Here is a 24,039-nt window from a genome sequence, read left to right on the forward strand (position 1 = left end):
TGGCTGGGAAAGTGGACTTCTCAGTACAATAACAAACATCTCTCAAATCACCACTACAAAACAACTTCCGAAAAATAACTAGTCTCTTTAATGTTGGATTGTATATCTTTCGTTCTCTTTTCCCTCTTAAAACCTATTTTTGATGACACAGCTTAAAATGGCTCTTATGTTTATGCTGAAAAAACACACAACAAAAAATATTTTTTTTCTTTTTCACTGTTTTTAATGTTCGCATGCGATACTTAAAAATGACTTCATTCAGGCATAAGCTCATCCTGTGCTTAAAGAACAGTAATCTTGTTAACATTTGCACAACTTTATTGCTCTCTAATGCACTTGTTTATACAAGAACCACATTGCTTCCACTGAAACAATGTATTACATATTGTCACATCAGTTTTATAACACAATCTGTCAGAACTTGCTCTGTCTTTGTCCACAAAATGTATGCACTGTTCATAGAGTGTTAACCCTTTGTGTGGGTTGTCTTACGGTAGACAATAACTTCTCATCCCATCAGAAAAGGACATCTCTGTCCTGAAGTCAGAGAATCAAAGTCTTCCAGGGAAATGAATTTGCACCTGTGATACACAAACGCTGTCAGTGGACAGAAACATCCATCTCTTTGTAAAACTCTAAAATGCATACAAAAAGGGCAGAACACAAGCACTGAAAATTAAACAAATAATGGTAAGAAATGCTAGCAAGTTTTGATTTCCTTTGTGACTACCTTGCAAAGTTCTGAGACAGCAGCACTGCAATGGAAATCACTGGAAACCCAGTGTTTAATTACACTCAGGAGAGGAATGCCACCTTTCTATTTCAATGTTACTCCTGGAATCATTAAACAAACAATACACAACCATGGCAGGAGCCAGACTGAGGAGTCAAACCACATTGCACCACCAAAGGGCTCGCAAAGTGGAAAGAGGGACTGCATCTCCTAGGAGGCTGCCAACATTGTGTTACGATCCTTCACTTTAAAAGTTTTTCCAAAGGCATAAATCAAAGACACTGGTCTGCATTACTATAGCTTCCAGGCTAAACACTTTCTGCACACCTTTTTACTGTGCAGACAGACATATATTTCAGCATGTCTGTGCAAGATCAGACATACTGTAACTCTCTGCTTTGGGACAAAATCTTCTGAACATACTGTCTCCCAGAGAGCACTTTCCACTAGTGAGAAAGTAAAGACAGGGATGCAGCTAAGAATGCCCTTTCAAAAGGGCATGGAAACAGTGAAAAACATATCCATTACATGGGTCACCTATCTAACTGTGATCCAAAATACAAAACCTTTTATCTTCAAGAACCAATAAATTGAAAGTAACTAAAGAAGGTCCTAAGATAGCAATTTGTCAGTTGTTTCTCATCTTAAAGAAATAATGTCATGCATTAAAATGGTAAACCAAAACCACAAAGGTTCAAGATTGTTATACTTGTCCACAGAGACAGAAACCCCTGCAGGCATTGTCGAGAAGGGGAAGCATGCATTCTGGCAATCAAAAGCCTCTTCAATAAATTCTGCATTATGATCTCGACACATACTAGGAAAGAAGCCGTCCGAGTAGCTGTGTGTGCTTCAGTTCTGTTGAAAACATCCTTGAACTGCAGGAAATTGCACAAGTGAAATACTAATCTCTCCACAAAAAAAAAGATTTCTGCCTCTGGCTTCAACCTTCTTTTTTTCTGTCTTTCTCAATTACCTCCAGGAAACAGCAGGTATAGTTTGGATCTGTTAATTGCACGTTAAGGACTACAAGTATTCACCCTCATATTTAAGATAATACACAGTTCTCAATGCTCCAGCACAAAAGTTCTGGTTTGCTATACTCTCTCAGGGAATTCCTCATTGAGACAGATTGGTTTAAAGTTGAAACAAGCCCTTATTTAAAAACAACTCCAGGTGTTTCATCAGATAAGATACAACAGTTGAAGACCGTGTTAAATTAGGTTTTCTTGTTTTCTTTCAGAAACTGCACTGATACTTTCTGTTTCTTCACACATTAGGAGATGACTTATTCCCACAAACTTCAACAGATTTACAGTATCTTGAGGTCAGTGCTATATGGGCCTCTTTTTCTAATCAATGTCCATGGCTCAGAAAAGCCTTCTGTTACCTCTGTCCTATTGGTTTTAGATAGTTAAGGATTTAAAGATGATTTATCTAGCAGTGGATGCAGACATCCAAGAAGTCTGTTAAGAACCTTTTTTAGGATTTCTTTCATACTGTAAGAAGAAGGACAAACAAACAATACAAATAGGTACATGAAGAAAAAGATCAACTAAGGGGGCACTTCTAACTTACTCTAAATCTCTACTGAAAGCTGACTTGCCAGAAAATAAGAAAACGTCTTCACACCCAGCTTTGCTTTACTATACGTCGAAATTACGTCCCTGGATCCGAGAGAAAAAGGAAAGGTCGAAAAAGAAACTCCTAAATGCCTATCTGATCTACAGTGTTAAGCCAGCTCTGTCAAACACTGACGCACTTAGTTTCCACAGTGTTTCAATTACTTCCTGTGTTTCAGGGAGTTGCTATTTGTGTATGTAACAGTGTCCCAGTATCTGTGTACAGACAGTACACTGTCAGTGATGAGGGGGAGAGGCAGAGTGCCCTTTCCCCCCAACTCCCTGACTACATCAACAACTGGAGACACTGATGCCCTCTCAGCATCAACAGCCCTCTCTGCAGGCAGAACACAGTAGCCCTCTGCTGACACCTGCTGTCTTCCCTGGGATCTGCAATGGAACGTGGCTACAAGGGGTTCCTGAAGCCAGCCAGCCTTTTTAAGGCTTCAGAGCTCAGGTGGCCAGCTCTGGCCCTTCAAAGCCAGGGGATACATTCAAGTATCAGGCTTAATCAGCCTGTATTTCTATCTGATCCACTTAATACGCAGTTAAAAAGTTGGACCCCCAACTGGATGAAGCAGTTAGACAATGGATGGATGGAAAATAATAACTCTATTCTGGCTGAACCACACCAGTAATCGGCATATATACAAGTTGATATTTTACATTTAAATTTAAATTGTGGTTTGTAAACTTCATCTGCATCCTCAGAATGGTGTAAGACAGCTTTGCACAGCAGGGATAGCCAACCCTGGTACAGGAGAGAAACAATTCAGCATGTTTTATGGCTCACCCTTAAATAATCAATCCCTTAACACTTGGATCAACTCTTGACCACAGAATCTGGTGATCTGGTCAGTTAAGTGACTGAAAATTTAGTAGCTCTCAATGACCACGGTTGACCATTTCTGACTTAAGTCAACAAATTAACTTTCTAAACTGATCAATCCTCACTTGTCCTGCATCTTTACAAACTGATTATTTAAGGGTGACCTATAAGATGGTGGACAGTGAATCTCCAAGACCAGGGTTGGACACTTCTTCTCCACAGGTTTTTGATGCTGTACCATCAACTTCTGACACCATTAAATCAGTCACTCGGGCTCAGTGATAGTAACCGACGTTAGCAGGTGTCACCTGGCTTGGGGCCTGCTCTGGTGGAGCTGGGTGCCGGCACTGGGGCCGGCTGCTCTGTCCTCTCCCGAGGCCGCTCGCCGGAGCCACCTGTTTGCAGCGGCTCAGACTTGGACACTTTTGAGGTGCCCTCCGGTGATGGCGTCTCTTGGTCAACCACCAGCGGTTCCTGGACAGACGCGCTGACCTCTCCCAGGCAGTCCACTGGGGTCTCTCGGGACCCCTCCTCATCACAGAGCGATTCCATTGGCTCACCTGAAGAGCAGCAACATGACATTTTACCACATCAAGTCCCTCTCAGCTCCTCTCTAATACGTTATTCAGTGTTGCATTTGGAAAAATTGTAGCAAATCTCATATTAAAAAAAAGGGCGGAGCATTGGCTCTGTGGCTAAGGATCTACGCTTGTGGCTGGAAGGCTGCCGGTTCAAATCCCGCGGCCGGCAGAGGAATCCTACTCCGTTGGGCCCCAGAGCAAGGCCCTTAACTCCAACTGCTCCAGGGGCGCTGCACAATGGCTGACCCTGCGCTCTGACCCCAGGCTTCTCTCTCCCTATCTGTTTGTCTGTGTATCATGGAGAGCAAGCTGGGGTATGCGAAAAAGATAAATTCCTAATGCAAGAAATTGTATAGGGCTAATAAAGTGATCTCTCTCTCATCTCAAATGAGCACAGAAGAACTGACTTTATAATTAAATCCATGCACTAATTATTGTTTTTTTCCCCAATACTTTACTAGTTTTTCTGGTATGCAAACACAATGGCTGTACTGGAAATAGTTTTTATAGTATCTCCAGTGCCGACTGTCAGAAAGACTGGCTAAAAGAAACACGAAAGGGAGCTGCTTTACTATTCACTCACGATCAAACTGGTATTCGAGTGCCTCTTGGTATGAACAGGCAAACTACCTACCACAAAAATAAACACGATATCCAGCATGAATTTCTCCAGTTACATACAGATGTAGATTTATAACTTTCAAATTTTATAAGAATGAAAGTATGTTGAATATGCAGAGCTAAACTGCTCATTCCCTCACCATCGCACTCTCTTGAAGGCATTTCACCTTTGGACAGGAATTTATTCATTTTCTTCAAGATCTTCTTGTGGGTTTTGGAGGGCTGAAAATGTAGGGCATGGCACCTTTAACAAAAACAGAGATAATGGCTTTACTCAAATAATTCAGGTTCTCAGGTTCAGATACGGTTAAAAAACGAAGTTAGGTCTACAACGTTTATGTAAACTGTATGTAGAAACAGTACCTTATAGTATACTGAGGACAGCAGGTCTTATTCATTATAGGTTTGTAAACATACTTCCCACTCCTGTGGAGAGAAAAAGCAATGTAAGTGTGGAACCCAGATGACAGATGCAGGAGAGTGAAATGCATTGGCACTGTGAAGTATTAATGTGTTTATGCTCCATGTTCGGGAATGTGGTCTCAAGTGTAAAAAAAGTCAGATAAGACACAGTTTACGTGTGAAAAAAGAATGGATTTTTCCTCACTTAAGCATTGCTTCTGTACATCATTCATATTTTATTTTAGGGATGGAAAAAGCAGGCAATCTATATAACAGTTACAAAATAATAAAAATAGAAACTATGTATAACTGATGTGCATTTTAAATCTCACCAGGGTATTTTCTTTGAGCCCACATAAAACCACGGAATGCTATAAGCAGGTCCTACTGAAAAGGGAAAAACGTTGACACCTTCTGCCAGGTGTCTGTCTGAGCAAAACGGATGCAGTGCAGGGCACAGTGCTATACCTTCTCCAGCCTCTGTCGATCAGGTCCTGGTAGTCCTGTACAGTCATCGTGTGAGACCACATTCCTGAAACAAAGCACATCAGAACAGTTACCACAAATAAGAGGAGGCCGTTCGAGTCATGTAGCCTGGAAATATATGCCAAAGAATAGAACAATACGTTAATACTTCACACTACTAAAAATAAAACAAAATAACAGACACTTTTCAGACATATTGAAGCACTTATGAATAGGAAGTTCAGATTTCCCAAAGGCTCTTTCTGCACTGTACCACTATTTTATTGTTTAGCTCTGCCGCAATAAAAAATAACACCACTAGAGGGTACAATTACAAAGTTTTCAATATTAAAGAGCCAGGGAATCTTTAAAAGGAAACCTTGAGTAGTGACCGGAGGGCGGTGAGGAACAAAGTGTTACCTCACCTACAGCTCCTGAGAGGATTGTTATTCGCAAGTAAGAGTATGGATGTTTACCCCAGTGCTAAATAATGCAGCCCTGCGTCACCCAGTTAGGTGCTGCTGCACTTTAAGGGGAACTTCAACGCTCTTTTTATATTTCGGGATTAGAAAGAATCGGCATTGATGAGTGCATTTCAATCCACAAAGAAAGTAAAATGTACACAGAAACGTGTAAAACCTCCAATTTCCATCACAAAATAGACAAGATTTCCAGGTTTGCACAGCGCCATACTGCCATCACTGCCTGATATTCAGAATGAGGCAAAAAAACCTCCAGTGAGGTGATGCGGCCCTATAACACCGTAAACAAACAGGCTTGTCTACACATCTCTTTTAATCCAATGCAAACACTACTCTCCACTTCAAGACAGTTTTGCCAACAAATACTATTATTTGTTAACTCTGCATGCAAATCATGTTGAAACTTTTCTACAGTGAAATATCTGCTGCACAACCTGCACTTACTTGCACATCACATTACATTAGTCATTACAGTGACTAGGAAGCAGGAAGGGCGCAACATATTGCAATTCTCATGAACTCTTGTTCTCGCCCGTGGCAAGACCAGGGCCTTTGAAGCAACATGGCGATGATCCAGTACTTTCACAAAGTTCACGATTGTGTTTAATTCGGAATTTGCAAACTTTTGTGATGCTGTCAATTAATTTATTTTGTCACCAAGATTTAATAACTTGTCCGAGGAGCTGGGACTGCAGTTCCCCTTTCAGTAGTGAATGAAGTGGTTTCCCTCCTATATGCAAAGCATTTGGGGATCCTTTCAGGTGAAAAGCACTATCTAAATAATAATTATTTATTCCAGTTTTAGTATGGATTATCAGACTGATATTCAGATACGGTTAAGTTTTCTTCTTGTACAAAATTTGCTCCAACCTTTCCTTTTCCAAAGCACAATCCCAACTAAAACTTCAAACTCATAAAACAGAAAAAACAGGGAAACACAAACCAGAACAAAAGCTTTGCTCTTGACATTTGCTTTGAACTTTGATCTTAAATTCTGCTGCTGATGTAAAAGCCACTGCATTCCTCGGAACTGTTTGCTCAAGGGATTTAGCTTAATAAAAAATAAAACTGTTGCTCAAAGAGACAAAGGTAGTGCTGAGTGTGAAAGGGTAACTGATATCAATCCCGAATACCTACTCATCAGAGAAAGAGGGGAATCGAGTATAATCTGCCCTGACAGTTAAAGATTTCAGACTGGCTCCTGTCTCTGATGCTCATAAGAGGCACAGAAATCTCTGTGTAGTAGACAGAGTCTGACCAAATGTCTTCCTGTTCCCACAGTCAGAGAGGCGACATTAACTCAGGCCACAAGTTCAACACCACCCCCTCGCCACCAGCAAGATACCAGACCTCAAGCCCACACTGCGCACAACCACACTGTGCAGCAGCTTACCAGCCACTGTGTGTGCAGGTGCCACAGTGTGACTGAGAAAAAACAGCAAGCACCTCTAACAACATACTAGGAGTCTGCTGACCATTCCCATTTGACTCACTTTATCAGACCATCTCAACCACTGAGGACATTCAGAGAAACAATCAACCAAAAATTCTGGCCCTTGTAACCTTTTTCAGGAAGGAGTTGGGATTTTCAAAAATGTATCATGACCTCCGATAGAAACTGTGATTTTTAAATGCTGTAAAAGTGCCTACAGACCGACGTTTAAGAAGTTATGTGTTGTTTCAAGTTAACTGCTAAATGACAGAAATTTAGAAAAATAACTGATAAATCCAAGAACTTGAGTTACATATGGTCCACCTTCATTTCCCTCACAGTATGGTGCACATACATAGACTGATCACCTTTTGTCTAAGTGTTTGGGAAATAATGGGGACATTCCATTAAAGGAATAATATGTGAAAGAGGGGTAAGGTTGGTGGGCAGACAGTGATAAACATTTTGTGATATACTGTAACAGAGGCAGAAAAGTCCCCCCCATGAAGAGAAGAGAGGAAAGGGTAGAGAACTGTCAAATGGATTGTACGCAGAGGGTAGACCATTAGGATTATAGACTAGAATTGAGACGGTCAGAAAAAGGTATGAAGGGATGAAAGGAGAAGACGAGAAGAAGAATGGAGGGACACTGGTCCAGAATGGAAGAAAAGACAGTACAGAGAGGAGAAACTGCTGAGAACTGAGCCAGCAAGGGAGAGTGGTCCACATTTCATTGCCTTAATGCACTACTGGGTGCATGTTTGGACTTCAGTTCGCCTGTTCCTCACACTAGGCTTCATAATTAAATAATTAAGTAATGCCGGACACACAGGGATTTACCAGGCAGAAATCACTTAAGATTAGGAACTGCATCTACACAGATTGTCCCTAATAAGACGGAAAACCAAATCACTATTTCTAGCCAATTAAGACAGTACACTGTACAGGCCTAAAAAAAACAGGCTTGTCCTCTAAATCGTAAAAGGCTATTCTTTGCAGATGTGGTTTATTAATGGTTTCAAGTATAGCATAATTGAAATTCTTATGAAAAACAACATATAATCTTAAAACTGTTGACAACATTTAAATATAGCACATAAATAATGAGACCTGATTGTGCTTTTTTTATTATGCAGCTTTTTACTGTTAAGTCATAATGTATTATGTGTCACTATTGAAGCCATCAGACTACAATCACTTCCTTCAATCCACACCTACCACCCAGACAAGTTTCCTTTTAAATGTCAGGTACTGAGCTCTAGACTCACATACTATAGGCATGATAAATGCAGTGCCATATATTTATTCTACCCACCTGCCTCCCCACATCACGCAAAGTTCAAAGTGGTCTGAACTGTTTAATATTGGACCAACTAATATTAAAATTCCTAAAGAGCTTCCTGTGACCCCAAACTTATCCTTCACACACATCTCTTTTTTACGATGCCAAAACTTTAACTTGTTTTCAGTAAATGTTTTACTAACATGGCCTACAGGGATCTGTCTTTTGTCAGTCAGCCTACATTTTTCATTTATCCTCTGCCCGTGCTCTAAAAGGAAGGGAGCTGCAGATATCACTTCATCAGCAATATACAGAACTGCAAGCACCGTGGCACACACCTGTCTGACTGCAGGTTCTGTAATCCCCTCTGAAGAAAGCCAGACCCTTTGGCACACCTGCTCAATACAGACCATGCACAGCCGAAGAACAACAGTGCAAGGCAGTTAGCCAGTCATTAGCTGAGATGAGAGATCTGTCAGGCTCCTTTTCAAAGAACCCTGCAGAGCAGCTGGTCTTCTATTCATGGACTCTTTCCATATTGTAAACCACTTAGCTAACCTATACTGCGTCCTCTGCTTTTCAGCAAACAGCCCCGAAAAGAGAGAGCAACTAATTAACTGGTAACTTAAATTCCTAAAGCGTGTGGTGTGATATTTCCCCTGTTTTCTTTACTTTCAACTCATGCATTTTCCACACCGCCAATAAACAATATCTCATCATAAATTAATGATGATAAATCCTAAGATGGTATAGCAAAAACGTCAAAGTCAACTACTTGATTGAAGGCACATCTCACAACTGTCATCAATGAAACAAAGAAATAAAATGCAGAAATAAAATACTCCGTTTACTCTTTCTTTTTGCCATTACTCCAGGTGATTCTGATGCAAGACACTAAGTTAAAGAAAACCAAAAGTAGATATTTTTGCTTTAAATAAACTGCTAACAGGACAGAGTCTAATTATATCACTGTGCCAAGTAGGCACTATTGCTGTGCCCTAGCCATAGGCTCCCAGGCCACTACACATTCATACACCACCGCGCAGTTCTGAAACAGTATACTGGGTGATAAAGCACCCGGGGAGAAAACACATGCCTCTCTAGCCGTCAGCACTGCAGCAGAAATATTCAGTCCTTATCCAGAACTGGTCACACAGTTCACTGCTACATGAGCAGTACAGTTAAGGGAAAAAGGGAAACAATTCATCTAGTGGAGCAAATCTGAGTGTTCTGTTCCGCAGCAAGACAAACCCAAAAGGAAGAAAACAGACGTCATGCAGTGTAGACTCTGCATGTACAGTAGATTCACAAAACACAATTAGTACCAATACATGACATGACAGCACGTATGTTTTTTTTTACTGCAAGAGGAAATCAAAGGGATAAATCAAGGGATCATTTAAAAGCTACTCCAGAATTTAAAGTGGAAATCTTTCAGAGATTAAAACAAGGTAACAACGCATTTATACAGTTCATAGGGCATAGATCTAATCACTATCTTGATAAAGGACTGGAACCCCAATCGTAATACTGACAACAACAGAGTGAACTTCTTCATGAGAGCGGGATTCCACGGCTCAAGCTGAGATTCAAAATAACTTTTCAAGAACAACTTTTACTTTCTCTCTCTGGTGTGGTAATGAACCTTGTCTGTTGTACTGCGGATAACAGCAACCCGGCTACAATGACCAGCCATTACGGCGATGTTTATATAAACCTAAACACATAAAGACAACATATCTTAAAATACTAGAACCATCAACACATCCGTTTGCTCTAGCACAGCATCTCAACTAACCGGCACTAAACAACTCCTTAGGGGCGAGAAAATGGTTATGAGCTGCAACTTGCACGTCCTGTACTCTATAATGAAAACACTTAACCAAAAAATATCCTAAAATGCACAGTAAGCATAATGGCAATGCACTAAAGTCCTGCATGTAATCTTTTACTTAAATCACAACGGAGCGGGTCGGGCGCAGCTATCATCAGGACCATAATAAATTGCATAAATAAATTACTCCTGTGTGCACATCTCTTTCTGCTCTGGTAGAGAAGCTACAGAACTAAACAGAAGAGAAAGTTAAGAGGGACGGCAAAGCTGCCTTACCATGGGAGAAGTTCCCATGCTCGTTCTTGCAGTAGCCGCACCGGTAGCCATCGTCCCCTCCGAAATACTCGACTATGGTGTAAGAACTGCCCGCTGCCATTTTAGCCGATTGTTAGCCGATTCTGACAACCCGGCGAACTTCCTTATGCGTAATGCTCGCTTACCTACAAATACCACAGACACCAAACCGAATAATTATCCTATTGGACTCATTAATATTTCCTGTAGCGCCATCTTCCGTTCCCTCCGCGTAAAGACTGCTGCGACCTGGGAAAATCTTAAAACGACAAGACTGGTTTTAAACTAGAGAAGCTCCTACAGCCCATGTTTCCGTTTTGTTTTCAGTAGTGAACTGAACCAAGTATCAGCTTCAACGGCATGGCTGGACAGCTCGCTCCATATTCCCATGACCCTCTGTGTTACAGAAATGCCCTCGGTGTTCTCAGTTTCAAGTGGACTTCCACAATTAAATTCCTTGGATTTTAATTGGAATTTAAAGTAGAAAAAGGAATTCCACTTTAAATTCCTTGTCATCCATATCACCGAGGACCTCACATGGTCTCTCAACACCACCTGTCTGATCAAGAAAGCGCAACAGCGCCTGTACTTCCTAAGACGGTTGAAGAAGGCTAAGATATGTCCCCAGATCCTCACTAACTTTTACAGATGCACAACAGAAAGCCCACTGTGTGTGGTATGGCAACTGCAGTGCTGCTGACCGCAAAGCCCTACAGCGGGTGGTGAAAACTGCCCAGTTCATCACTGGGGTTACCCCCCCATCTATCCAGGACATTTATGACAGACGGTGCTTGAGGAAAGCTCTAAGCATCATTAAAGACCCCACACACCCCAGCTACAGACCCTCTACCATCTGGAAAACGGTACCGGAGCATTCGGGCCCGGACTACCAGACTCAGAGACAGTTTTTACCCCCGCACTATCAAACTATTAAACTCCCAGCCTCTCTCACTCTCACCTCACCTCTCACCTATGATCTGAACCTCACAGTGCCTTTTCTTTCTTACCAAAATCCCAAACACACATTTAAAATATACCTCTATCATACATGTCAAAAGGTCACTCCCCATAATTTCTATCCTTTCATTCTGTTAATGAATGTTTTTGCACATAACCTGTTACCTTTTTGTTGTTTTGCACATTGCCTGTTGTCTCTGTCTTTCTTTTGTTATACAATTGAATTGTTGTTGTAGTTTTTTTTTCTTTGTACTACTTATGTCCGAGAGCTAGCTAAATAGCATTTCGTTATACCATATACCTGTATATGAGTATAATGACAATAAACTTGAACTTGTAACTTGAACTTGAACATAGCATCCTCTTGTGTCCTGTGTTCCGTGTTCTGCCATTGATCTTAAGGAGTCAATTGGATTAGATTTCCTTGGAGAAATTGTGAATGCCTGAATCAGGTCACCTCACAGCTTTCACTGTTCAAGAACAAAAAGGTGAAATAATTTTAGTCCGTGTATGACACTCCTTTGAAAGCAGGAATACATCTGATTGCTCTTTTCTGAACCGATTCCAGAGCAGCAATATTTGACTTGTACTGTGGTGTTGGTACAGTTTTCTAACTGAGATCTTAATAGTGCATTGGACGGTTTAGCACAAAATTCCTTGATTTAACTATTTAAAGGCTGCACAGCTACCTATAAAACCTAAAACATCTGTGTGACTTTGGGAATTCAACTTTTTCAGTGCATTTGCATAGACAATTTCAGTGTCACTTAAAAAAATATAATTTCTTTCAGTCTGATCTAAAATTGCGTGACAATGCAAGAAGGAGCCAGTAATCCAGACACACAGCCAGATGCTCCTGAATTTATCCACAAATATTGAAAGTCTCTGCATTGACAGAAACTACATACATTAAACCAACCCTTTCGTAGCAATTTTCAGCAAAGACCAAAATGCAGCAATTACGACTATCAACAAGGTCTTTTTTATTATTCAAACATCAGAATATGAAGTTCTACAGGAACCGTACACAGGAGTGTGACCCAGCACATCTAATCCATCTTATCTTTTTAAATATCTGACAGGACCAGCTCTTGTGTTTGAATTAATAGTAAATTTCAGTAGCATAATTACAGTACTGATTGTACCAAAGGCTAGTACATGAATGAGCTGAACGATCTAGTTTAGACCCCCATCTAAAGCTGTCCAGCCCTGGAGCGCTGCCTTTCTGCATCTTCGGGTCTTCATTCTGATATAACTCGCAGTTACTCATATAAATCCTCCCAAGGCTGGAGAGTTGAAAACAAAAAGAGAACCACTAAGTTCTCACTAAGATTACTGCTGGCTCAACTGGAAAATAAAGTGCACGGATACTGGGGTAGGCCAAGTTCAGCATTTGATTATAATAACTCTAATAATATTCACATTTCCCATGAGCTTTATGGGACGTTTTTGAATATTCAGGGAGACCGAATTTCCCCTGCATTTTATTCCTGAGATGGTGAGATGCGGCAGCGGATTAAGACTTGTAATTCCGCCTGTCTGTCGCCAGGTGGAGACAACGCTCCAGCGGAAGCTATAGCCTCTTCGGACTTCGGAGAGGGACCGGCGTTTGATCAGCTGATTCTTTGACTTGCAGAATATACAGGTAGTGGAAGTTATTGTCTCGCCATGTTTATTTTTGCATGACTGGAATTTAGCATAATTAGACAATATAAAAAACGTTCAGTCTTTTTATGGTACAGTACACCTACTGGTATTTGTATCGCACAATTCGGTGAATATACCACAGGTTTACTGTAACACTCAGGTCCCTTTTTTAATAGAACACACACCTTTATCAAAAGCAGCCCCATAAGAAATGAGTGATCGGGTTCAAAGAAATAACTAAACATAAATTAGATGTATTGTAACGGGACTGTTAATTAGCCACGAGTTATCAAACAACTGTGTTTGGTGTATTGTTTTCCACTGTACTCGGCTGCAACCACACGTACTGCGCATCATAGTTCGTCTGTACTTACTAAAAGAGACCTTGCCCTCACTGGAGCCGCAGTAGCCACAGCTGTAACCATCCCTCACTCCTCTGCTCTCTATGATTGAGCACATCCTCGCAGCCGCCCGCCGCCCAGACTGACCGTCCCGCTGCAGCCCAGACCCGCCGGCGAGCTTCCCCGACGCGCCCGTAGCCCATTGCTGAGCCACGCTCTTGCGACACAGTCTTGTAGTTTCCCAAGTAAACTTGTGTCAAGAAGCAGTCACATGGGGGCAATCAACTACAGTATCTGCAAGAAGCCTCCCTTGTTGAACTTTAATATAATTTAATGCGTTACGAAAACTGAACATCCAACAGGGAATTGTAATATTGGTTTAAATTATGTATTTTCTATAGATAAATTACTAGTAGTTTTCCAGAGTCCTTTGTGGACAGAAGTATAAATTACGATGAAGTGTATTTATAACTGATAACACGGGGCAATTCTAAAAGGTATGGCCGTGGGAGACGAACAAGTGACCAAGACAAAAACGTCCACTTGAGATCTGGGAAAATTACCTACTAAATACCCAACGGGTGGGATGGATGGATGCCCTCTTGCTCTTGTAATATTTCTTAAGGTTTTAATTTAGGAACCTCACTGAACGTGTTCATTTTTCCTGCTTTGAAGAGATTAAAGACGAGTTTCACTTACTTTGTTAACGTGAAAAGGAGTTCGAGTTATTTGCATGCTAGAAAATGAATGTAACGGCAATTGAAATATATAGATAAAACAGTATTTGAATGTGGAATGATTTTACGGTTAATAACGCATTCTGTTTTGCATCTTTTTTAGAAAACGGCGTTTTTATTTACATTTTGTGAAACGATTTTGGGGAAGTCATCTAAAATATGTATTACTGTTTCTGAGATAAAGACCAACTGTTGTCGTAAAATAGCAGTGTTATTACGTGGAATCACAACAATAAACATTTGAAAAGATAAAAACAAAACGATACATGCTAGTCTGTGAAACCATGTCATGCACAAGCAGGAACCCTTTACGGAGAAGAACAGGGGTTGTTCCGGACGATAACACGATCGCGTTTTACTTCCGGTTCAGCACATAGACGTCTACTTGAAAACATTGGCGGCTGGTGCACGAGAATAAACAAACCGAAAGTTTAAAAAAGTAAGTTTAATCTCATTGAGAATCCGGATAGGTGAAGATGACTGTAAAATCATAGAGATGTACTGTGTTGTGTGAAAGAAGCAGTGTGTCACGCCCTGTGGTTGCGCATTGTGTTGGTTACCTGTAGTCATGTATGACAGATCTTCAACACGTAACATTATATTGTAATGTAGTATTTATGTAAAAAAAGTTGATATTCTCACTATGGCGTTTTTTTACCACATTTTGAAAGGTGATACAAGGTTGTAATTTACCTAAGAGAGCAAGCGACAATCTAGATCTGTTTTGATTTCATATTTCGATTGTGATCAGATCGTTAAAATGTTTTGACTAATCACTAAAAAATTGGGATTTGTGTAAAATATATTAAATTGGTTAATGATGTCGTTCCTGTTCCAACAACATTTATCCAAGTGTAAATAATAGGTATTTACTAGATATATGCAGGCGCTGAATGTCCTCTAGCCTTATAACACGTCCCTTCATGTATTGAAGCAAAAACCCCACGCCGGTTTGTGTTGTGCACGTTTTGGAGATGAATCGCAGGATAAATAAAATAGTATTTCAAATTGAGTTAAAACTAAACCGTGAAGAGTCACGGTTTTAATCATAAGTAAGGATAGAAGGCAGACTTCCAAAGTTGTTTGATTGTTTTATATATATAGTTGGGCTAGTTTTAGGCTTTCGTGCACAACAAACTTTCGAGGGGAAAAACTGATTATTTTTAAGTAACTCCGTATAGTTTAACTCTAAATGTCTATGTAAGTATATTCATAATAAGATATGACTTACAATGAGAGAAATATCCTGTGTAAGAGGATAGCTTGTAATAGAAAGAGCAAGAGGGCTTAAAATCTGAATGGAAGTCTTTCATTTCATCCATAGTAGTAGGACCTGGATGATTTATGTTGCACTCATAGAGAATTTGAAATGCATGCAATATAATCTGTCTACACACCACCATGGCAGGACAATAATTGCGAGGGATAGTGTGAACACAGCCCATTGAGCCTGTCCAAAACAGATCTCACAGAATCAAACGAACAGGAGGAGACAGTGGATAAGGCAAAGTGGTTTTGTTTTTCCATAGTCCAGACTGCTCCGTGCTTTATTCTCTGTATTCTCCGTCTTGCACAAACTAAAAGATGACATCCTTTTTTTTTGCGCGACCAGGCTCATCTCTGTAGCCTTGAGGCGGGTTGTGGCTATTGAGGTGCCCCACAGGAGCCGGCAGAGATGTCTGAAGCAAGAAGAGCGAGCCACAGGTCACAGGAGGCCCCTGCGCCACCGCAAAATGGCGTTGGGGTTCAGAGGCGGGCTGGGGAGGACAGCAATGAGGAGGAGGGCTCTCGGCCAGGGGGCTCCAACATTCACGAGGAGGATGACCCGGCCACTCGCCGCCTCATCAGGCACCAGTACAGGGAGCTCATCAACAACGTGCAGCGTGAGTGCTGTGGGGCGGGAAAGTCAAGAATGAGCAGGAGCTGTCTTTGTGACCTTCCTGCGTTATTACAGGTGTTTTAATATGACAAAGTCCGATACAGTCAGGACACAGCTTCTCCTAGCCATCAAACCCAGAGTGGAGCACACACAACCACGTCAATATTTGAACACGGGGCTTGATGTGTCTGACATACAGATTGCCATAGGCGTGTACTGTAGGGCATTGGGAAAAGTTTGTTAATTTGCAAGTTTACCTTTTAATTTTGGGACACCTGAAAAGGGCTGGGAGGTGTTTTTTCTCTTGCCTGTATGACAGTAGTATATGTGTAATCCTTCTGAGTCTATTACTAGTTAGTCAGATTCATTTTTTTTTATTTTCAGAATTAAAAGCTCTTAAATAACACATGTACTATAGTCTTTACATGCTATTGGTGCATGTGCTTATTTGTTAGTAGTGGTAATATTGTGAACATTAGATGTTTAAAGTTCAAGTATTTTTAAGTTATATATGTAAATAGGGCATCACAGTGATCAGCATTGCTGCCTTGTAGCTTTAGAGCCCTGGGTTATGTTCTTGGGGTGCTATCTTTGTGGAGTTTGTTGCTTTTCCCCGTGTTTGTGTGCGTTCCCTCCAGCTTCTCCAGTTTCCTCCCATATTCCAAAGATACACTGGTAGGTTACTTTGCTTCTGTGAAAAATTGCCCCTGGCATGAGTGTGTTCATGTTTGTGACTATGTGCCCTGTGGTGAACTGGTGTTCTGCCCAGGGTGTACCCTGCCTTGTGCCCTTTGCTTGCTTGTCCTCCGGCTTCCCTGCTGCAGCCCTGTATTGGATAAAGCAGACAAAAATAGATGGCTGTATATATAATTCTGAGGGGAACATTTTGGGGCGGAGCGGTGGCTCTGTGGCTCAGGATCTGCGCCTGTGGCTGGAAGGTTGCTGGTTCAAATCGCGCAGCCGGCAGAGGAATCCTACTCCGTTGGGCTCCTGAGCAAGGCCCTTAACCCTAACTGCTCCAGGGGTGCTGTACAATGGCAGACCCTGCACTCTGACCCCAGGCTCTCTCCCTGTCTGTGTGTCTCATGGAGAGCAAGCTGGGGTATGCGAAAAGGTAATTCCTAATGCAAGAAATTGTAAAAGGTTAATGTTATTATTATTATTGAGGGGTAACTTTTTATATTTGTTTCTTATTAATGGAGTTTGTAAATTGTTGCTGTTTCTTCCAGAGAACCGAGAAGATATGCTGAGTCCCAACAACAACAAGCTCACTGAAGCTTTAGAGGAGGCCAATAAGCTTTTTGTAAATGGTAAGGTTCCCGACTTACAGGCACCTTTATATGTCTAATCATTAGGACATGCAGAGAGGTGGATTTGGTACCTTAAATACTTAGTTTCAGAGTCTCATATAAGCTAATTTAGAATTAAAAGGTTGCTTTTGCTTAATTACATTGATAATAAGAATTAATTTTTATTTCTTTAGGAGCAGACATGTACTTTACATGTTTTTAGTGTAAGAATATGATACTCCTGTTGTACTGAAACTGGCTGCAGGGGTGTGAAGGCTGCTGCTGTGGTCATTACTGCTCAACATCTGTCTAATCTCCCTTCTTTGCCATACACACCCAGTGTCCCGTGCCATCCAGACCTGTCCTGTCACTTTGTGTCCGCAGTCCGCCAGGCACGCGAGGCTGCCCTGGACTCACAGTTTCTGGTGTTGGCCACTGACCTGGGCAAGGAGAAGGCCAGCCAGCTGCACGCCGAGGGCACCATCTTCGACCCTTCTGCCTTCGCAGAGCACCTGGTGAGCACAAAGACTTCCTTGGGTTTTACTGCTTAGCACAGCTGATCTCAGATTGGCTTTGTACTTGTCAAAACATAGAGAGTATGAAAATGCTGTTATTGCGTAGCCTTTAGCTTCAGATGCCCAAAAGCAACTTTTATTAGTGTCTTATGAAGTTATTGTAGGATTAAAGGCAGAAAATCTTCTGTAAGCTAAATTGGAATAGATTTTAGTATACAACTCAACTCACTCCAAGTTGCTGTATTGACCTGGTCCTCAAAACCGGGTTGTATGGTGCAGGGAGTAATCTGCCAAGTTGAGGTGTGTTATGTGTCTTTCCAGTTGTCGTTCATGGGCCTGAACCGGCTGGAGGAGGAGGAGGATGACAGTGATGAGGAGGGGGTTGCTGGAGGCTTCCTTCCCCAAGACGCCTGGCACCAGCTGGGCAGGGAAGCAGAGAAGTGCTTCAGAACATCTCCTTCTTTCCATTTCATGTAAGGGACTCCTTGTTTCTTAACTGCCATTCATTTTAGTAGTGTGCTGCTGTGCGACTGGACCTTTGGACACTGAGCTGCAGTGTTTTTTTTATTGGCCTAGGGCTAATATGTGCACCGAGAGTCACAGAAGATGTCCTCAGAACAAAGTGCAGATCACTGTTTTAAAAAACACACCCTTGTGTCGTTTTGATCGTTCAAACATGCTCATCTGTACTGAGTGTAGAAACAGCCCTGAATACAGAAGGAGTAATGTTTGGGTTAAAGGCATTACCACCTCTTTAAATTTTTGTTGTGAAGTGAAGAATTCTAACGGCGTCGAGCACAAAGTGCTTTGTTACATACTGTGATATGAGGCTGAAATCCGTGGCCAGCAGTCAGCAGTGTAAAAAGATGAGGGCTGCTTGTTTGGGTGTTGAGGGTTGCGAGGTGAGTCGTGTCTTTGTGTCTTTGGCAGGTTTGGCTCCTTCCTTCCAGAGCCCCCTCCCCCTCGACAGCGAGTAGAAAGACAGAGAAGAGCTCCCACCAAGGATGTGCGCAGGATTATGCCCACACAGGTCTGCCAGGAAAACAACTGCCTTGTTTTCATGCTTTTTAAGTGTGCTTCTTTAAACAATTTTGTCAGAGGGGGGACGAAACAAGAAAACTGAAAGGAACGTGAAAGATAAAAGGAGAAGGTTGCTGATGGAGGAAATGACCGTGTAACACTTGTGCTTTCTGGGTAATCACCCCATAGTTTTTATTCATGGTCATTAATCCTAAAAAAAATAAATACGGAAATTATTTTTTACAGTTTCACACATAAGCAGAAACCAGTGGCTAAAATGTGTAGATGAGGAAGAACTAAACAGGTTTGAAATTTAGATTGAAACAGTGAAGAAATCTGGCGTTTCTCAACCTTTGCAATTACTCTACTGAATTATAGGTAGGTAGGTTAGGTCCCCTCCTCAGGCCATAAAGGCCCTTTTTCCTCAACCATCTGGCACTGGAGATGGAGGTGATGTGGTCGGCATCACGCTCCGGCCGGCCTATTACCCCAGAAAGATTAACCCCCAGTACTCATTTGGGAAGCAGGCTGGGTGCATCTGGAAGGAATTAGATGCCCCTACCTGGGATTGAACCCGGGACCTTCCAGTCAAGATCTAGACGCCCTTGCTGTCTGAGCTGCCACGGTTCCACTACTGAATTATATCAATATAAAACAATTCCAGCACACAGCATAGTATCCTTCTTAAAAAAACTGACAAATGACAGATAAAAACTGTAATTAGACAATAAATGATATCACAGATTTACTTAGAATCCTTTCTTTCCCGACCTATTGTTATATCCTTCTAATCCCAAAATAATTTTGCATTACATTTAACAGTGGGATGGAGTAAAAACATTTTGTTTTTCAAAGCTACTGTAGATGAGCTTTTATAAATTAGTGACTCATCCCAAAGAGCATTTTTTTTATCTGAAGGGTGCTTGTGTGGTGTCTGACAAATATGCTTTCAATGGGAAAAAGTGCCATTTTACCCACATTGTCATTACATATACTGCACTACAGTGAGTTACATCAGGTTTCAAAGAGTTGGGCATTAATGAATCATCTCCAACTCTGTGATGGTTCAATTAATATAAATAATTTCAATGCTATGTTACTGCCCTGAAAAGGTGGGGGGGTGAAGTAAAGTACAAAATATGTGTTTTTAAGTTTAAATTATGAAGCATACCTTCATTTTCTAGAATTATAGATTTACTCTGAAAATTCCTTTTTTTGTCGAATGCTCAGCCATTGAGTTCTGGATTTTTTCCTTTTATTTTAGCTGAAGAAAATGGAAGAATCCTACCAGGAAGCTACAGAAAAAGAGGTGGAGAGAATCCTTGGTTTTCTACAGAGCTACCATGACGACGATCGTAAGCACCTGAACTTACAGATGTTTGCTCTTAATGGGAACGTGAGGGATCTAGGACAACAGCGCTTAGATCCATTTGAAAACGGAACGTCTTCTGTAAAACGTGAAAAGGACATAGTGAATATTTTGTAGTACAAATTCTTATATCTGCTGTAGGATTGTCAGTATATTTCACAGGTCGGGTTGTTAAGGCAGCACTGTGGAGCAGTGGTTAGAGATCTGTACTTGTAAATGGAAGGTTGCAAGTTCAAAAACTCAGCTTGCTTCAGTAGGATGACATGATGACCAAATATAAGTTACTTTGAAACATCAGTTAAATACACTTAGAATTATAAACTTATTAGTTTCTTTTTTGTCTACTGATCTAGCTCCCTTTTATTTTAATGTCAAGGATTAGAGTCTGCAAAGTTGGAAAGAAATATTTTTTGAGTACTTATTTTTAATCACCTTTTTATCTTAATTTAAATGCATAAAATAAATTTCATAGGGTTCAGTATTTATCATAAGTATTAAAAAATGTCTGGCTACTGTTTTATATGTAATTATGACTTTCTTTTGTGCAAAGTAAGTTTTTTTTATTCCATCTTAAAATGGTCCATGTTTTATTTAATTTTTCAGCCACAGTTCCTATTTCTTACTTTGACTTTGTGATTGATCCCAAATCCTTTTCTCGCACTGTGGAAAACATCTTCCATGTGTCTTTTCTGGTCAGGGTAAGTGCTGTCCCTCTTATTGTCAGAAGATGTAAACTGGTTTCTCTAGTGTGTAAATGAAGCTGGGAGCTCCACTGCTGAAGGAAATGTTCTTCTCCCCTTCAGGATGGCCTGGCCAAGATCGAGCTGGACCAGTCCAGGCTCCCCATTATTGGTGAGAACCTTTGAACACAAAATATCCAGGAGTCAGATGGTCGGTGAGCCAATGTTGAGGTGGACCACACTACCGCGTCACAGTTCTTGAGTCTCTGGTTAGATGAATGGACTTGGAGCTGTAACTAGACTAATTAACTCAAAGTAGCTGAAGCAAGTTCACAAAATTGTCATTCAAAAAAAGATAAAACTGTTAGCTAAATTAATCAAATAATTGGCAAATAGCCTTGTTTTTATTCTTTGGGTTTCTTTTTTTACACTGTGTGCTGTATTTTACTAAAGTCCCTGAAGCAGTGTCTGTCAGTTCAACTTGCAATCCAGGGCCTTAACCAGTATTATATTTTAGATGGTGAATAGCTTGTTGCTAGTTTTGCACCAGTAGACTCGTACAGCTAAGTACAGAATTCATTTTTACAGACTGGCACACAGCAAACATGAATGAATGTATCTAATTTGTGAGATGTTGATTGTAAGGTAAATCATTTGGGAGTTGTGCTGCATTGTTTGGATTTTCTGTGATTGGTGAGTTTTCTTTGTTGTGTTAGATAGGGTATAGTGTATGTTCATTCATGTACATCTGTGACGAGTCAGTGACCCTTTGTGCAAAGTGATCAAAGTGGTTCTGTTCTTGCAGCTCCAGTAAAGGCTGAGGAGGATGCGGGCAGTGGGCCAGGGCGGCAGCAGTGTGTCATCTCCATCAGTCCTCGCAGCTGGAAGGTGAGCTGCCTGAACTGTTTACCTTACTTGCACTCTGCTATTCTGTTCTTGCCTTTACCCGCCCTCTACTCCTCTCCTGTCTCTGCCTTTACCCGCCCTCTGCTCCTCTCCTGTCTCTGTCTTTACCCTCCCTCTGCTCCTCTCCCGTCTCTGTCTTTACCCGCCCTCTACTCCTCTCCCGTCTCTATCTTTACCCGCCCTCTACTCCTCTCCCGTCGCGGTCTTTACCCCCCCCCCTGCTCCTCTCCCGTCTCTATCTTTACCCGCCCTCTGCTCCTCTCCCGTCACTGTCTTTACCCGCCCTCTACTCCTCTCCCGTCTCTATCTTTACCCGCCCTCTACTCCTCTCCCGTCGCGGTCTTTACCCCCACCCCCCCCCCCCACCCCCTGCTCCTCTCCCGTCTCTGCCTTTACCTGCCCTCCTCTCCCATCTCTGCCTTTACCTGCCCTCTGCTCCACTGAAAAGGTGAAAAGGATTTCATAGGACAGTGAGGACTCTCAGGAACTGAGTTTGAAGTCCGTGATGCACATCTCTTTTCCTGGCCCTCTCCTTTACTAGGGAAGCAGAGAGAACCTCCTAGATGTTTTGAGATTAATCTGCAATATCCAATGTCAGCCCTCAGCAAGCACTTGATATTTCAAGATAGGAGCGTTGTTTTTAATAAACTAGAATATATACAGTTTGAATTCAAAATAATGTGAAATATAATGCTAATAAACTATAAAGTTTGTGCAAGAAATCCTGGAACTAATAAATCCTGCAATACAAAATGTCATGCTACTTGAGTACCACCTGCTTCTCTACTTACTGAGTTTTGCTTTTGCTGTTTTTTAGGAAATAATTGAGACTTTTGAAATTAAAGAAGCCTTAATAACACCCCCGCCAACAGCTAAAGAAACTGAGTCTTGATAAGAAGAGACCAGAAGAATCCTAGAAATTAAAGGCTGACCATACTTTATGCCCAGAACTCCTTTGATAAGTTTGTTTTTTAAATACTTTATGCTTCAACTTTTGCACCACCAAAGAGCAAATGTTTGTCTCTTATCCTCAAACCTAATTGGATAACCATTTCTTAAAATATTTTCGAGTGACTTTGTAATGAAAAGTGTAAAAAATCTTTAAACAGCTGTCTTTATCTTAATTAACCTAAGCACACATCTGCTGAGCATGTGCTGAGGATGGTGACCGTGTTTCATAGCTTTAGTTATTGTCTTCAGACAGTTGTGTGACTCGTACTGGAGACCCTACAGTGCAAAGCCTTGCACCAGGGGTATTTAGCTTATATTTATTTTACAACCCGTTATTTGTTTGCAAAACGTGACATGGAAATGTGGGCCGTGGTCTAACACAGTTATTTTAACTCCAGAATATCCCCCCTTAATGTTTACATGTATGTTAGTAGTTGGTATTCTCTTGATTAGTTTAGAGACATACACAGTACTGTTTAAGTAAAGGGCTGGTTCAGCAGCTCTATCAGCATGATGACACTGAACAAGAGCCTACATGAGAAAAGGACATTTAGCATGTTTTATTTTGATTTAATTGATCTGTAAACTGACTAGCATAGAGGGTGAGGTGGTAAAACGTTGTATAATTGTACTGTTTTACATCTTCATTCTTCATCTGGTTAATACCTGATGTTCACGTGCCCCTGTGCACAGATGACACAGAGCCACAGATTTTAATTGGTTTTTATAGATTTGTTTTATGTATTAAAGTGCCTCGAAATAAGGGATGTCTCCAATAACTTTACATTTTTTTAAATATATTTTTCTTGTATTTTATTCATTCAGATTTGTAAAGAGTTTTGTTTTCCATTTGTACATTTTGATTAAATATTTGATTATATATTTACAATGTGTATTCATTTTTTCATTTTAATCTTAACTCATTGCATTTGAGGCCCCTCGAGACTCGGTACTCAGCCCTTCCTGTTAATGTTTGTCATGTCAACATCCTTCACCTGATATCTTATATAAGATTGCTTTTTATCTAGTATTACATTAATTTTATTGGCTCATGAGTGTCGATGATGGACTTGCCTTTTACATGAATGATACATTGTGATAGGTGCCTTTTTATCCATTCACCAGAGAAAGTATTACCTTGGAAAAGAGGAAAGGTTCTATGAGAAAAGAC

At 41.0% G+C, this 24,039-nt stretch overlaps 2 protein-coding genes across 8 annotated transcripts in view; one reads left to right on the forward strand and one right to left on the reverse strand.

The window, feature by feature from the left end:
• LOC102683106 (arginyl-tRNA--protein transferase 1) overlaps positions 1 to 13,766 on the reverse strand; it is a 98,252-nt gene extending 84,486 nt beyond the window's left edge. For 2 of the 6 annotated variants that reach the window (XM_015346792.2, XM_015346789.2), the window contains exons 1-5: positions 13,556 to 13,766; positions 5,257 to 5,320; positions 4,750 to 4,812; positions 4,527 to 4,630; positions 3,493 to 3,744 (exon numbers count right to left, since the gene is read on the reverse strand). In XM_015346792.2, coding sequence (XP_015202278.1) covers positions 3,493 to 3,744; positions 4,527 to 4,630; positions 4,750 to 4,812; positions 5,257 to 5,320; positions 13,556 to 13,640 — 568 coding nt within the window. In that variant the 5' untranslated portion in view covers positions 13,641 to 13,766. Of the gene's footprint in view, positions 1 to 3,492; positions 3,745 to 4,526; positions 4,631 to 4,749; positions 4,813 to 5,256; positions 5,321 to 10,559; positions 10,727 to 13,555 lie in introns of those variants that run through there. The other 4 variants (XM_015346791.2, XM_015346790.2, XM_015346788.2 and 1 more) reach the window with 3 other exon arrangements.
• On the forward strand, positions 13,110 to 23,757 carry nsmce4a (NSE4 homolog A, SMC5-SMC6 complex component). 2 transcript variants are annotated; one of them, XM_015346793.2, is made up of 11 exons: positions 13,110 to 13,179; positions 15,872 to 16,142; positions 17,368 to 17,448; positions 17,812 to 17,942; positions 18,264 to 18,415; positions 18,873 to 18,972; positions 20,227 to 20,317; positions 20,935 to 21,029; positions 21,135 to 21,183; positions 21,817 to 21,899; positions 22,735 to 23,757. In XM_015346793.2, the coding sequence occupies exons 2-11, from the start codon at positions 15,935 to 15,937 to the stop codon at positions 22,807 to 22,809; spliced, it is 1,065 nt and encodes a 354-aa protein (XP_015202279.1). In that variant the 5' UTR covers positions 13,110 to 13,179; positions 15,872 to 15,934; the 3' UTR covers positions 22,810 to 23,757. The 2 variants fall into 2 exon arrangements, with proteins under 2 accessions (XP_015202279.1, XP_006630611.1); XM_006630548.3 differs by lacking the exon at positions 13,110 to 13,179 and adding an exon at positions 14,593 to 14,698.
• Positions 23,758 to 24,039: the final 282 nt, after the last annotated feature.

Source organism: Lepisosteus oculatus, chromosome 4 (genome assembly GCF_040954835.1).
Source record: "Lepisosteus oculatus isolate fLepOcu1 chromosome 4, fLepOcu1.hap2, whole genome shotgun sequence".
In the NCBI taxonomy this organism is placed as follows: domain Eukaryota; kingdom Metazoa; phylum Chordata; class Actinopteri; order Semionotiformes; family Lepisosteidae; genus Lepisosteus; species Lepisosteus oculatus.

What these genes read in the sequence shown, in the direction of transcription:
- nsmce4a (XM_015346793.2), top strand. Translation starts at nt 15,935, where the DNA reads ATGTCTGAAGCAAGAAGAGCGAGCCACAGGTCACAGGAGGCCCCTGCG. An exon ending in GCTCATCAACAACGTGCAGC is followed by an intron (nt 16,143 to 17,367) that starts GTGAGTGCTGTG and finishes TGTTTCTTCCAG; the next exon opens with AGAACCGAGAAGATATGCTG. An exon ending in GAGCTACCATGACGACGATC is followed by an intron (nt 20,318 to 20,934) that starts GTAAGCACCTGA and finishes TTAATTTTTCAG; the next exon opens with CCACAGTTCCTATTTCTTAC.